At 46.5% G+C, this 15,061-nt stretch overlaps 1 protein-coding gene across 2 annotated transcripts in view; it reads right to left on the bottom strand.

The window, feature by feature from the left end:
* LOC147624686 (neutral/alkaline invertase 3, chloroplastic-like) overlaps nucleotides 1-14,383 on the bottom strand; it is a 42,830-nt gene extending 28,447 nt beyond the window's left edge. Inside the window, exons 1-2 of one of the 2 annotated variants that reach the window (XM_086819710.1) lie at nucleotides 14,075-14,383; nucleotides 12,184-13,717 (exon numbers count right to left, since the gene is read on the bottom strand). In XM_086819710.1, the coding sequence (XP_086675836.1) occupies nucleotides 12,184-13,086 (903 nt within the window). In that variant the 5' untranslated portion in view covers nucleotides 13,087-13,717; nucleotides 14,075-14,383. The remainder of the gene's footprint in view (nucleotides 1-12,183; nucleotides 13,718-14,074) is intronic. The other variant, XM_086819711.1, reaches the window with a different exon arrangement.
* Between the last annotated feature and the right edge of the window lie 678 nt (nucleotides 14,384-15,061).

The raw sequence follows: 15,061 nt of genomic DNA, 5'->3' as shown, positions 1-15,061 counted from the left end.
TACTGTGTCCTTCTCCATCTCCTCCTTCTCTCTCTATTTTCTGCACATCGTCTTTCAGTTTGTGCGTTAATTCCGTCGCGAAAAGAGTGCTGTTTTCTGAGTTTTGAAGTACCGATCCTTCTCCGAAGCTTCCGCATATTACAGTGGTATCAGAGCTCACTTCAAGGACAAAGATTCAGCAAAGAAAACCAGGAAATTTTTTCGCTCGTGTGGTTGGTTTTTAGACGCCGGTGGACTACCCCTTTCGGAGTGACTCCTGTCCCTCGAAGGACGGTTGGTTTTTAGCCTCCGGAAGCCTCCGGAAGTCTCCCACACAGATAGTGGATGGTCAGATTGCGTTCCGGAAAGGAATTGCATATTCCCGTTATGGCGAGCTTTGGCGACGAGAGAGAACCAGAACCATGGGACCAGAGTGCACCAGGCAGCCCAGCTAGGGCACCCGGCTTGAGTGTACAAGACATGTTCCAACAAATGATGCGAGCAATCGCAGACCAGACAACCAAGTTGGACGAGCAGAAGGCGCGGATTTTGACTCTGGAGGAGCGTTCTCGCTCTCCAGCGTCGCGTTTTCCATCTCCTCCTCCCTCTCCTTCCGTACCCCAGATACCAGATCCTCGTCACAGGGACCCTCTCGAGGGGTCACAGCCGCAGCCAAGCTCCTTGCTTGAGATGCAGATGCGTGCATTGGAGATTCGACAACGAGAAGACGAAGCCATGCGACGAGTGGAACACGAGCGTTACCTCCGAGCTTTGGACGCCAGATTGACACCGGCGGCGCCCTCGAATCATTTTCCCGAGAAAATGAACTTCAGTAAGTATAATGGTAAACTCGATCCCACTACTCTGTATTCATGGTTACATCAATTTGAAGCTTACTTTGCCGCAGTTAGGAAATCAGATATTGACAAAGTGATCTTAGCCAGTTGGTATTTGGAAGGTGAGGCCATTCCTTGGTGGACTCAGTGGGCTCATGCCCACACCGGATCAGGTATGGCGGCTTATGGGTGGGACGAGTTCGTCCGTGACCTTAAGCAGCGGTTTTTACCGCCCCACTACCTCGAGCGACTCGAAGACGAGTTCAGGGGTGCGCGTCAGAATGCGCAACCAGTCCTTCAGTTTGCCAATAGAATTTCGACCTTGTGTCTACAATTAGGCTTATCTGATGCGGACAAGAAAGGGTAGTTTTTGTATGGCCTGGACACGCACATCCAATGGGAGGTGCGTATGTTTAGACCAGCCACCTTTGAGGACGCACTCTCGCTTGCGCAGAGTGCAGAAATGAAACACAATGGTGGCAAGCCCAAGACTTCCCAGCCGGCTTCTCCCAAGGCTAACGCCTCGGGGGGCAAAAGCCAGAACCAGACGGGGTCTTCCCCAGGACAGAGCCCGGGAGCCTCTGGCTCCAAGAACTCAAACAATGCGTCTAAGCTTACTCCAGACCAGAAAGCGGAGGCAGGCAAGACAGGTGGCAAGTTGAGTGCTGAGGAGCTTGCTCAGTACAGGAAGGAGGGTAGATGTTACTTTTGTCACACAAAAGGACATACTTCTCGGGATTGTCCGAAGAAGCCTCCAAAGGCCGCCGCCGCCTCCACAGCTTCCGTGGTGAGCACAGCTCCCACACAGACCCCAGTGGCTACCCCTAGTTCTTCCACCTCCGGTGCTTCAGTTGGAGCAATTATTAGCCGGGAGCTCGAAGATAAGCAGAAGGGCACCCATGACCAGGAGTATGAGCGCAACGAATTGCTCAAGTCCTTTGGCTACATAGGTGGCCAGAGAGTCGTTGTCTTGTTTGACAGCGGCAGCAGGGAGGATGTGATCACGGAAGAGGCCGCTAGGCGTGCCCGCTTCGAGCTAACTCCGGTGGACAAACAAGTTGAGGGATTTAGCACAGGTATGACAACGAGCGTCAAGTATGAAGCTCTAGGTGCTAAGTTAGTAATTCAGGGCATAGAGTTTGTGCGTGACTTTATGGTTGCCCCTCTTGTAGGAGCAGACATAATTTTGGGGATCCAGTGGTTTCACAAGTTTCTCCCTGATGTCAAGTGGGACAAGCACACGTTCCAGATTGATCGGAATGTGTCAAACACCCCTGTGACCATTAAGTGTGAGCCAAGTATTCCAAACTTTCCGCTCATAAGCCACTTGCAGGCTAAGCGAGCAGTCAGGAAAGGCGCACAGTGTGCGATGATTTACATCCAGACAGCCCAGACGGTGGCCAGTGCTTCCGAGAAGTACTCGGTTCTCCATGAAAAGTTCCAGAAAATTTTTCTTCGGGACAGTCTCCCTCCCCAGCTTCCCCCGTCCAGACCGGAGGATCACAAGATTGACCTCCTCCCAGGCTCGGAACCCCCGAGCAAGTTTCCGTATCGCCTTTCTAAGGCAATGGAATCGGAGTTGGACCGCCAACTCCAAGAATTGTTGCAAGCTGGCTTCATCCGCCCCAGCGTGTCGCCGTTTGCAGCACCGATCTTATTTGTCAAGAAGAAAGATGGGTCTTCTCGGTTGTGTGTCGATTATCGTGCACTCAACAAGCTGACTATCAAAAGCAGATTCCCGATGCCTCGAATTGACTATATTCTCGAGAGGCTGAATGGAGCTACGGTGTTCTCTAAATTGGATTTAAAGAGTGGGTACCACCAGGTTCGGATTGTTGAGGGGGACATCCCCAAGACAGCTTTCCGTACAGAACGGGCCCACTATGAATTTGTGGTCATGCCATTTGGTTTGACGAACGCCCCAGCTACATTTAACCGCATGATGATGCGTATTTTCCGGGAGCTGATTGGAGTGTGTGTGTTCATATTTCTGGACGACATACTCATATTTTCAGCTACATTTGAGCAGCATGACATTGATGTGGAGAAAGTCCTTAAGTTGCTGGAAAGCAACGAGCTCTATGTCAATGAAAAGAAGTCAGAATTTTATCTGTTCCAGGTACATTACTTGGGATATATAATCAGTGCCGAAGGCATTCGAATTTCGACTTGATCCGGCTAAAGTGGCCGAGATTGTTAACTGGGAAGTACCTCAGACTGCTTATGACATTAGATCATTTGTGGGTATATGCCAGGCATATTCCACCCACATTGACAAGTTTTCTGATCTCTCGGCAGACCTCACCGATCTACTAAAGGGAGTGAAAACAAGGAGGCAAAAGATTCGAATGACTCCACGAGCGCTGGAGGCATTCCAGAACCTCAAGGTGGCTTTGTCAGAAGCGCCTTGTTTAGCCCTTGCCTCATGGGACGAACCATTTCAGGTGATCACCGATGCGAGTAACATCGCAATTGGAGGTGTATTGCAACAGAATGGTCATCCAGTAGCTTACATGTCTCGTAAGTTACTGCCCGCCGAAAAGAATTACTCAGTCTACGATCGTGAACTCCTAGCAGTCATTCAGGCCTTGAAACATTGGAAACATTTCCTGTATGGCCGTGACTTCGAGGTCCGCACTGACCATCAGGCATTGCGCTGGATTCAGACGATGCCCAGTGCACAGTGGAGTGATCGACAGCACCGCTGGAGTCAGATATTCCAGCAGTTTGGTGGCATGATTGAGTACCTTCCAGGAAAGGCCAATCCAGTGGCCGATGCTTTGAGCAGGAAGGGACAAGTATCTACGATTCAGACCACTAGACTAGACCTTGTTGGTACAGGACTAGAAGACATGAAGCACACGTACGCGGATTCCGAGGAATTCGGTACACAGTGGGAACAAGCATTGGATGCCACAAGACCATGCCATTTTCTGATACGCGATGGTTGGCTTTACTACAAAGGCCGACTGTGTGTCATGAAATCATTCCGGGCAGCTCTTCTCCATGATGCCCATGACGCCATTACAGGTGGTCATAGGGGCATGAATTCGACTCTGGGGAAATTAGAACGGCAATACTATTGGCCAAAGATGAGGCGTGATGTGTTTACATATGTACAACGCTGTGACATTTGTCAAAAGGTGAAAGCTCCTCGTGGAAAGAAGATAGGGTTGTTACAGCCTTTGCCAATTCCTGAGGGTCCTTTCCAAGACATTTCAATGGACTTTGTCACAAATCTACCTCCCAGTCCGAGTAAGCGTAATACACAGTGTTTGACTATTGTTGACAGGTTCAGCAAATTTGTGATGCTTATTCCTTGCAGGGCCAATGTGACCGCCGAGGATGTTGCCCAGCTTTTCATTCGGCATTGGTACCCGATTGGTGGGATTCCTAGGACCATAGTGTCAGACCGAGATGCCAAGTTTACTAGTCATTTTTGGAGGGCATTGTTTGATAATTTTGGTACTAAGTTGAATTTTTCCAGTGCATTCCACCCACAGACAGATGGCCAGACAGAGATATACAACCAGTTGACCTTTGATGTGCTGAAGTGTTATGTCCACGATCAGCAAGGTAAGTGGGAATCGTTTCTGCCTTTAGTTCAATCTGTTTTGAATGACTCTTTTTCTTCAGCTATTGGCAGGACTCCATATGAGGCAGCGTTTAGAAGGCCTTTCCAGTCGTTGTTAACCAGGACGTCGTCTTCAGTACCGGAGGCGAACAGAGTGACAGAGTCTTACCAGGAGATCCTAGAGTCCGTCAAAGACAGATTGGCTAAAGCGCAAGAGGCCTACACTCGACAGGCCAATAAAGACCGAAGGGACATGAAGTTTTCGGAAGGAGATTGGGTATATCTTCGGATTATGAAGCAAAGATTAAAGCAGGTGGGCAAGCGATGCCCAAAGTTGTCTTTCAGGAGCTTCGGACCATTCCCCATCCGGAAAAAGATTAATGAGGTGTCTATGCAATTAAAGCTACCTCCGAGTTGGACTATGCACGATGTATTTCATGTCAGTTGGTTAAAGCCATATGCAGGTCCACCCCCTTCAGAGGTCAAAGACGAAGCGGAACCAGACATCATTGATGAAGCAGAAGTAATGGTTCCAGAACAGATCCTTCTGCACCCAAAATTTTGCCTAACATACTTTGCCCAACCCCTAGCCTGCTGAATCATTTATGATCAGCAGCAAAAAGCATACGACCATGCTTCCCTCCGTCAATCCTTTGAGCATCATACAAGGTAACCAAAACATCTCTATTCCATGTGTTCAAGGAAGCATTGTCATCTTTCCAAGACGTAGTTTGCCATCCCACATCCCACAACATAACATAAGAACGTTTGGAAACAAAGCTCTTGACATACATAGCATCTTGCCTCATCTCAATTCCATAATCACTGATGTGGTCACCGCTATTATTAGAGAACCAGTGAAGCAACTCCTGCTGAGGGTAATAACTGATGAAAGCTTCATCAAGAAAGACTTGGTGTGCTATAGCACTTTCTTGTCCATCAACATAAGAAACATCACCATCAAAGCCAACCACTACAGGCAAAACAAACTCCCCTTCAAAAGGCACCATTGCCAAAGCATCCACCTCAATTTTTGTATGCTTATCTTTATCAAGGCCAATAAGAAATTCATCTATCACAGCATCCATAATCTCATCCATAGCATGAACATCATTCATAGTTTTCTGGTGTTGCTCCTCCTTCATAGCATCAATTCTGCTTGTGGCTTTCTTAACTCCAACTCGGGTTCATCATCCTGCAAACTTTCTATATCCCACTCATCCCACAAAGGTACATCATCCAAAGACTCAAAAGCATACTCTTTCACATCACATGCATACATCTGCTTATGATTCACTTGTACCTTAACCATAGCATCCAAAGGAAGTACATCAAGATCTTGAGGGAAATCTGCCTCAAAAAACATATACTCTTTAAGAGCATCCTCTGTCATAAAATCAATCGCTACTTCCTCGCATTCTTCCTGTATGGCCTCTTCTTGTTGGGCAACCGCATCACTAAGCACTCATCAATAACAAGGGCAGCCATCTCTGCATCCTCCTCACTGGATGAAGTGTCCTCTGTTCCCTCACTAGTAGTGGTGCTACTAGTCGTATCATCAACACTCGAATCAGCTTCATTTGTAGTTCTAACTCCTTGATCACATCTAAGCACTTGACCTTCTGGTGATTGGCCAACCGAATACGGAAACCAGACGCTTCAGTAATATGAAGACCAAGCCTCTCCACAGTTGCTAGTGTGATTACACAGATTTGTGCACCACCATCTATATATGCCTCTCCCAGATTCTTCCCTTTGTGCCATACATCCACCACAGGACATACATAAGGCAACTCCTCAACAGATAAAATAGTCACTATCTCTCTGGCAGGCTCCTTCTCTCTTGGGTTCACAAGTCTTTTCCACTGACGTTTCAATTTGGGAGCTAACTCTATCAATTGCCCAAAAGCAATATTAGCTTTCCTTCCAGCCATGTCCTCCTGTAAATTATAGCTATCCTGCCCAACCCCCAGTGGAAAATTAGTCACTTGTTGAAACTTCCTACGAGACTTTCGCTTCGGCTTGACCTTTACATCCCCTCCTTCCTTCACTTTACCTTTCTTCTTGCCAGGCCCTGCAGCATCCCTGCCTTCCCTTTCCTGTGGCGTCCGTTTCCCCAAAGGCATTACATCAGCTTCTGTCTCCTTCGTCTTCTCAAGGGTGACCACATTCACCACCTTAGTTTTACCCTTCTCCTCATTTGTCAATCCACTGGCCCCTGCTTCACCTTTAATTTCAATTCCATAGTCATTTGCCATTTTGGGAATCTAAGAGGGTAAGGGATACATATCACCCCCCATTCGCGGCGGCTTATCACAGTCGGGACTTATATGCCCCAATTCACCACAATTCCAACATGTAGGAATAAACCGTCTCCCCCTGCCAAAACCACGGCCACTTCCATAGCTTGTCTGACCTTCAACCCCTTCCTGATTAAAACCTCTGCCTCGGCCACGTCCACCACCACCTATGTTCCCTATCATTTTCAAACTCAGATTCTTCATACAATCCACTATTTGCCTCATGTCCTGTTGAAGCCCTTCATCAGAAGCTGTAACAGCTGTGGGTGCCACCTTTGTCCCCTGTGATGTGGCATTATTCATTTGAGCTTCTGTCGGTTGCACTCTTTCTAGCACGGTTCTCATCGGTACCGCTTCTACCCTTCTAATTTCAGGCCTCACTACCACTGGAACCATCCCCAGCTGGTTCATCCGTTGCAACTTCCAATCCTTTGATTTGGCAATCTCCACTGCATCCTCATAAGATTTGGGCTTCTTTAGTTCAACTTTCCAGCGAATGCCTCCCTTCAATTATACATCACCAGTATCATTCATCTTGAATTCCCAGTCAACACTTCATACAAGCTTCTTCCGACACAGAAGCTTTTCCTCACACAACCATCTCACATACACGACACCTTCACATCAACACACAAGATGTATACTCACAAGGCTGTCCCTGCTTGCTACTACGAGCTGTACCCCAAGAAAAAAACTCTTTAGCATCACCAGACACCAGCCGCAGAGAACTGGCGTCAAAACAAACAAAAAGAATCCATTTCTGTCATCGCCAGCGCACAGCACTTCCCTGTCTCCACACATGTAGTCGACGCCACCCCTTCACTCCTCTCTACTCTGCAGTCCACACTCTCTATCTCTCTTGCACTCTTTCGCTGCAGTCGGCACCCGTTACCAGAGGCGGCCCACTCAGCAATGAACTCCCATTCTCAGTCGCCACCAGCCACCGCAGCGTCCAAGCAAACCAACGCAACACCTTTCCTGAAAAAACCAGCTTCGGTCTTGTAATATGCGGAAGCTTCGGAGAAGGATCGGTACTTCAAAACTCAGAAAACAGCACTCTTTTCGCGACGGAATTAACGCACAAACTGAAAGACGATGTGCAGAAAATAGAGAGAGAAGGAGGAGATGGAGGACACAGTATTGGGTCCCAATTACCCTCTGTAGGGCCCCCACCACGGATGGTGTATTTGCTTTATTAGAATGATGTAAATCTGAAACAAATACAAAGTACTTGACCTTTTCTTGGCTGGAAAACCTGCCCTTGACCTTCAGTCCTTCACCCCTTTGCTTTAGCAAACCCTTGGCTGTCCTGGCCCTTGAATGCTTGGAGCTCTTGGTGAAATATGAGATGGATGAAATGATTTATGACTTGGGTATTTATACCCCTCCCTTCATGCAGTCGGCTGGCTTCGGGACAGCCCACGACTGAGTCTTGTTAATAAATTGTGTTCACACTTTAATAAAGTGTTTTCACACTTGTTAGACCCTGTCCAGCCTGCGCATGACTCTGGGCAGCACCCTGGCTGCTGGACATGCTGCGCAGAGGTGTGGGACTGCCCCCCACACCTGGCCGCCTGCTGTTCTAGGGTTTTAATCTCTGTCGGCTGCCTGTCCAGAAGCTCTGGAGCTGGCCGACTGCCCCTCCAGCCCTTGCCTTGGCTGGTGGGCATTATCTTGGGCCCTCCTGGCCCCTTGGGGGTGGTTCTATACCTCCCCCATGCCCATGCTAAATATGCCAATGCAAAACCTTGCCCTGGGGTAGCCCTATGGGCTGGCCCCATCTCTACATGCAAACTACATGCCTACAGAGGCCTGGCATCCAGTTGCAAACCAGATACACAGCACATCTGACATCATTCCAGAGGGAGACTCACAGCGCGGACTGGCACTGCTTCATGTGCAGGACAATGCACACCTGACCTCGGACGACTGAGATGGATCCCTGGTTGACTCGTCCCGGACTGGGCTCACATGGGACCAGTTCACCATCCCAGGTCCTGCACCTACTGTACAGAATGTCTACGTGGCATCCAAGTGCGGGATGCACGTGACATCCCCTTCTGCTTAACTTGACGGAAGCTGCATAGCCTCCAAATAATCCGTCAATAATGCCGGATAGTCTTCGAAAAATTCTTTGTCGAGCCATACCGCTTCATGAGTTCCTCGGTCTTGAAACTTCGTGAGGAACTGTCGTAGTCTTCGGCCTGAGCCATGAAAGGTGTTTTGGGCTTGTGTACATATGGGATGCATGGCATGTAAAAAAGCTTTGCCCTGAATGCCCTGGCAGGTGTACAGAGTGGGTCGTTTTATGTTTTTTTACGAGCTTTTGGTAATGCCTCCACGTGAAAATATTATGGGAATCCCAATGTGATGATGGCTGGTCGATCTGGGCTGATTCTGGATGCAGTCCATGGCGCTCCATTTTTAGCAAGCACGTGATGATGATCGGCAGTGCATGGCACCGACTGCAAGAGTCATGTTTTGGAAAATTATGGTGTAGCTAATGAAGAGTGTGTGGCAGCTCTTGCATTCGTTTTGGAAAGTCGTGGGCGCCGCACATAAAGGTGAAGCACGAGGGATCGCAGAGGGGCCCTCTTGGCATCGTGGGCGTAATGCATTAAGGCCATCAGTCGGGATTTTCGTGGCCATCCTCCAGACCTTTCGAGACACCAACGTGGCCGGCAAAAGTTGACTTTCGGGTTCTAGCCACTCGCTATTCTGACTGCAGCTTCGCCAAGCGCGAGAGAGACCGGAGCTGGTTTTTTCGGGGAAGGTGTTCCGTTGGTTTGCTTGGACGCTGCGGTGGCTGGTGGTGACTGAGACAGGGAGTTCGTTGCTGAGTGGGCCGCCTCTGGTAACGGGTGCCGACTGCAGCGAAAGAGTGCAAGAGAGATAGAGAGTGTGGACTGCAGAGTAGAGAGGAGTGAAGGGGTAGCGTCGACTACAGGCATGGAGACAGGGAAGTGCTGTGCGCTGGCGATGACAGAAATGAGTTCTTTTTGTTTGTTTTGCCGCGAGTTCTCTGCGGCTGGTGTCTGGTGATGCCAGAGAGTTTTTTTCTTGTTGGGGTGCAGCTCGTAGTAGCAAGCAGGGACAGCCTTGTGAGTATACATCTTGTGTGTTGATGTGAAGGTGTCGTGTATGTGAGATGGTTGTGTGAGGAAAAGCTTCTGTGGTGTCGGAAGAAGCTTGTATGAAATGTTGATTGGGAATTCAAGATGAATGATATTGGTGATGTATCTGGCTATGGTTGTGTGTTGGTATCTGTGTGTGTTGATTTGAAGGAGAAGGCATGATTGACGTGTTTGGTGGTGTAGTCCACGGGTTTACACTCTCACAGCGCACTTTATGCCAGCCTTCGATTACCTCGTCATGCACATGGTGGAAGTGTATGTGTTTGCTGGGTGTTTACTTTGACTATGGTGCCCCTGTTTTGTGCTAGTGATTTCAAGGTTGGGGGAGTGGGAAGCTATAGAGGCCTGCTTCCGTGTTCTTTTTTCCACTCCACACTATGCAATGCAAACCATGACCTAATGAAAACCATAAGGCTTCTACTGACTTATATATGCATGAATGATTCTCTTCAAGTGGGTTAAGGGACTTGATTGATTGACTGACACTCTATGGCTAAGGAAAGACCTACGTAGCTCGTGCCTGGACATATCCCGGACTGGGGCTTACAATGGGGCCACGGCATACGACAAAATCATATCCTGAAGGGTCCTACTGCTGTACAATGATGCACTGATGATGAGCCATCTTGTCACCATGCACTACAATGCAGAGTGCATTTGACAATTAGCAACTAATCAGTGCTTTGATTAGTGTTAATCAAACATTCTTCCGCACACATGTTACTCAACATCTCCGAGTTGTGTTATTGAGACTTTGAGACTCACCAAAGTCGAACCATAGACTTTGTGTACACCTGGCAAATGGTGCGCTCAATCTTTTACCATCGTGATTCTTTTGGCATAGCATATTGCATACATGTATGGTACGAGTACCGATAAGTCCTGCACAAATATGGTACCTTGTCTTTTGTGTACATGTATATGTGTGCATACGTGGGCATGCATATATGCATGTGCATGTGTATGCATGCGGCATGCACTCATGTGTGCCATGCATCTTGTATGTGCATGTGTATGCATGCGGCATGCACTCATGTGTGCCATGCATCTTGTAATGCATGGGGAAGTTAAGTCCAATATATACTATATAATTTGCAATTAGTACTTCCATCTGAGTTTGGTTCTCGTAAAACATTGAGCCCATCTTCCTTTTCAGGTGTCCCAATGTCTGTTGTTCTAAAGACATTATCCTCTAAGAAGGCTAGCACTAGAGCCTGGTTAGCTAGGTACTTGAGCCCTAGCTAGCAGCAAGTGCATCCTAAGAGACTGTCTCAAGTTAAGAGGCTCAGCATCTTTGTAGTCTAACCTAGTTGCATGCGTTTATGAGCCTGCCAATGGTGTCATGTGCATGCACATGTACATGCTGATTCCAGGGCTGATCCTTGAAGGGCAACAGATAAAGAGCAAGAATAGAACCAGATTTTGGAGCTTGTGCTCCTAGTATGGGCAGGAAGACCTTGTGGAGGACACAGGAGGGCTGTCGGCCAGCGCATGTTCCTGTCGGCCTCGGCTCGACAGTCCTCATGTGTCCTCCACAAGGTCTTCCTGCCCATACTAGGAGCACAAGCTCCAAAATCTGGTTCTATTCTTGCTCTTTATCTGTTGCCCTTCAAGGATCAGCCCTGGGATCAGCATGTACATGTGCATGCACATGACAAATGGCCTTGTATTGAGAAAGCTTGGTTGAGACAATGACTTTTGTACGTTCATGCAATTTTATATCTTGGGCACATTCATACCAATGACCTCATATTGAGAAAGCTTAGTTGAATGATGCAAAATGCAGGAAAATTTTCAAATTTATCCCAACCTTGAACGAAATATATTGTTTTAACATTGAAGGTTTCAAAATCCTAATCATGACTGTTAAGTTTCTAAACATGACTGGTCCAATGAAGCTTTGTCAGCTTTAATCAGCCATGCCATACTTTGCGATATTTCCATTCAGACAAGTCCGACCAAGTTCCCAGAGATGTGATGTGTCCATTTATTCAGAGGACCTATATTGACAAGGTCCAGACAGATGGCTTTCTAAAAAATGGGAAAGATTCAAATCTCCCTTAACCCACACTCATTGTCTTTCTACGAGTTTCCATGACTAGTCCAGCTTGTCCAAGCCGGGTGAGATTCCTAGGCAGACGTCCACGCTGGTGGGACCTTGCACTAATGTCCAGGGCCAGTGTGAAGATGTTCACAGGTGGACAAAAATTTTGCTCTAATCCGGCTCATAGCCCCTTCAGGTCTTTCTTAAAGATTCAATATAACAAATCTCCTCTCTCTCTCTCTCTCTCTCTCTCTCTCTCTCTCTCTCACACACACACACACTGCCAATCTGCAAGACTTTAGAGTGTAGTGCACACCTGCAGCTGAAGGGTATGGAGGATGAAATGTCTGACAATTTCAGATTCCCCTTTGAGCAAGAAGGCGATGGCTGAAGGTATGAAATCCCGAATAAACACCTGATCGTAATTTAGAGGAGTGGGATCTGAAGGATCCTTAGCTGCAATGGTTCCAACAGGATTTCCACAGTAGAACACTGAAGCATTTTTGAGGAGTTCCCATGCTTGTCTTTCTATAAGGCTTTCTTCAATACTACTTTCTCTGGGGGTGCCACCAGATGTTGCAGTGTTGTCAAGACTATTCTGTTGGTTTGTAGCTGATTCATGCTGGCTGGAAATGACACTCTGATAAGACACTTGCGGCTTGTCAACAATTGAAGCAACTTCTGACAGCTCCTCCTTTGCCTGTATGCAATCATTGTTTTCTGGTGAAACTATGCTCTTCCGATTTGAATCTCCAGCAGTAATATCTCCATGCTGGTGATGTACACAAAGATGTTTCCTTGTATTTCCAAAAACATGATCTGCAGGATGAAGCCTTGGTGTATACAACCGATACGGCCGATATCCAGATCTCCCCGATGGTATGCACAATACATTGTTAACATTCTCAGAGCATGAAATGCTATGAGCATGAGTGACTGTACGAGAGCTCTGAAACAACCTCCAGGACCCATTCTCATTCAAGCTTGAACCAGAGCAAGCATAAGAGCTTGCACTACATGAAAACTGACAGGCTGCCAAGAGAGGCCTTGTAAGTCCATAAAATCCTTTCTGTTTCCATGAAGAATTATATAGTTTAAAGACGCTGTAGGGCTTTCCAGGCAAGATCCCTGAACTGGTTGGAGGTAGAAGCTGCTTTGGGTTTATAAATGCAGAGCTTAAGGGAGACACCCACACCTTTGGCAAAGTGACGTGAGTCATAAGAAAAAAAGAAGGGGATAAAACCACCTATTCTGAGAGTGTGTGAAGCTACAGAAAAATCCACCGACCGGTGACGAATTTAAAATTTCACTTGCAGTTCGGAACTAGATCTTGTCATACATGACTGGTGGATCGAAGAGCTGATCTCTAATAAGAAAACAGACTGACACGATCTGTTTATTACGTAGGCAGAAACATGCCTGGCTACTTTTCAATCAGACAAGGCCTCACATGGATGCTATGCAAACTGATTATTGCTCTAGACACCACCTGGAAGCCCTCTCACAATGATTTAAATGAAAGGGGTTAATCTGATGAATCAACATGCAAGGCAGATGGATGATAACATTACTTAAGATAGTTCAAATGCTGGTTATGCCTCATGGATGTTTCAAATGGAAAGGCTTATCTGTTGATGAATGAGGGAAGGCAGATGAATGCTCAAACAGTCTGCATTGGAGAGCTCATCTGATGCCGTATCACCAAAGGCACTTGGACAAGTAACCAGCAGCAATGCTGGATACCTGGCCACGGCCTCAAGCATGCACAGTGGTAGGCAAAACAACTCAGAATTGCAACGTACAGGAGGTTCAACACTATGCGAGCAAAGAAGGATCTCAGATCACAGTCCCTGAAAGAAAACGGTTTCATTCGTCCATTAAGACGCAGTTAACAAACCCTAAATCATCAAATCCCAACCTTAGTTCTCAAATCTTCACATGCATTCTTCTATCAAGATGCGGCTTGCAAACCCTAAAACATCAAATCCCAGCCACAGTCTTCCAATCCAACCCTAATATTCACATCCAACTTTAGCTCGCCAGAGGACGCAAAGCATTCGGGCAGCAACGTTTATCAAACCCTAATCCTAATCAGGATACGGTTAACAGACGCTGACCCAACTACAGATCACTGCACAAGGCAAGACATTGCTGCTCTTCTGGAAACCATTACTGTGTGGAGAAACAATGACTTGCAAAATGCTAACCTGAGAGTGAAGATTGTCTGAGTTTAATGGAGAATGGTGCACCCTGCAGCGAGTGCATGTCTGTGAGCACTTGCAAATAGGAAATTTAAACTTTTAACCCTCGATGACACCTGCCGCTTTGCTGCTGCTGTCCGCGACACCGGACGAAAGAAACAGTTTTTTCTCGTTTGCGCTGTTTTGTACAAGAAAACAAAGCGTGGGCATAGGGAGACGGTTAAGGGTTAAGGTTTTTTTTTGGGAGAGGGAAGGCTAAGGTTTGTCGCCACCATTCTAATCACTCCAGAGTTATCAATTAATCAAGCGTACAGTGTTTGATTAATTAATTAACACCTTAGTCTACCCTAAGATATCAAAAGTTAAACGTCTACCCTAAGATATTAAAAGTTAAACCTTAAAATTAAATCTGAGTTTTTTTTATAAAAAATAAACATTAACCTAAGATTGAACGTATTTTTTTCTCTCCGAGACTTATCACCAAACTTGCTTTTTTTCAAAGAAAAGGAATCAATCACGATATGAATAATTATCAATAAACAAATAATTGTTAGATTGCGGTTTCAACTATACATTATGAAAGTCGAGATCATTCTTATATGTATCACACAAAGTATCAAAGGAATGCATATCAAGAACATAAATGTTTGTAATAGAAGGACGTCTACTTAGTGCATCAACTACAACATTTTCTTTCCTTGGTTGATATTGAATGAGAGGATGAAAACTTTGAATAAATAATGCCCATTCAATGCAACGGTCAGATATCAAGAATTGGGTAAGTAGATGTCGTATACTTTGTTGGTCCAATTTAATGAGGAATTCAAAACCTATTAAATAATGTTTCCGCACTTAGTTTCAAATGGTTTAAGTTTACGACTTTCACATGCAAGAGGATGACCATCCTACATAAAGATGAAATCAAGTGATTGAAATCTACCAACCCTTGAGATCCATGCCTCAAGTACAATGACATCTGCCATGCATTGGACC

The sequence above is a fragment of the Cibotium barometz genome, chromosome 25 (assembly GCF_041138505.1).
Source record: "Cibotium barometz isolate CiBa-2024 chromosome 25, ASM4113850v1, whole genome shotgun sequence".
NCBI classification, from domain to species: domain Eukaryota; kingdom Viridiplantae; phylum Streptophyta; class Polypodiopsida; order Cyatheales; family Cibotiaceae; genus Cibotium; species Cibotium barometz.
Note: the sequence above shows the minus strand (reverse complement) of the source record. Positions and strands in the feature narration are given on the sequence as shown.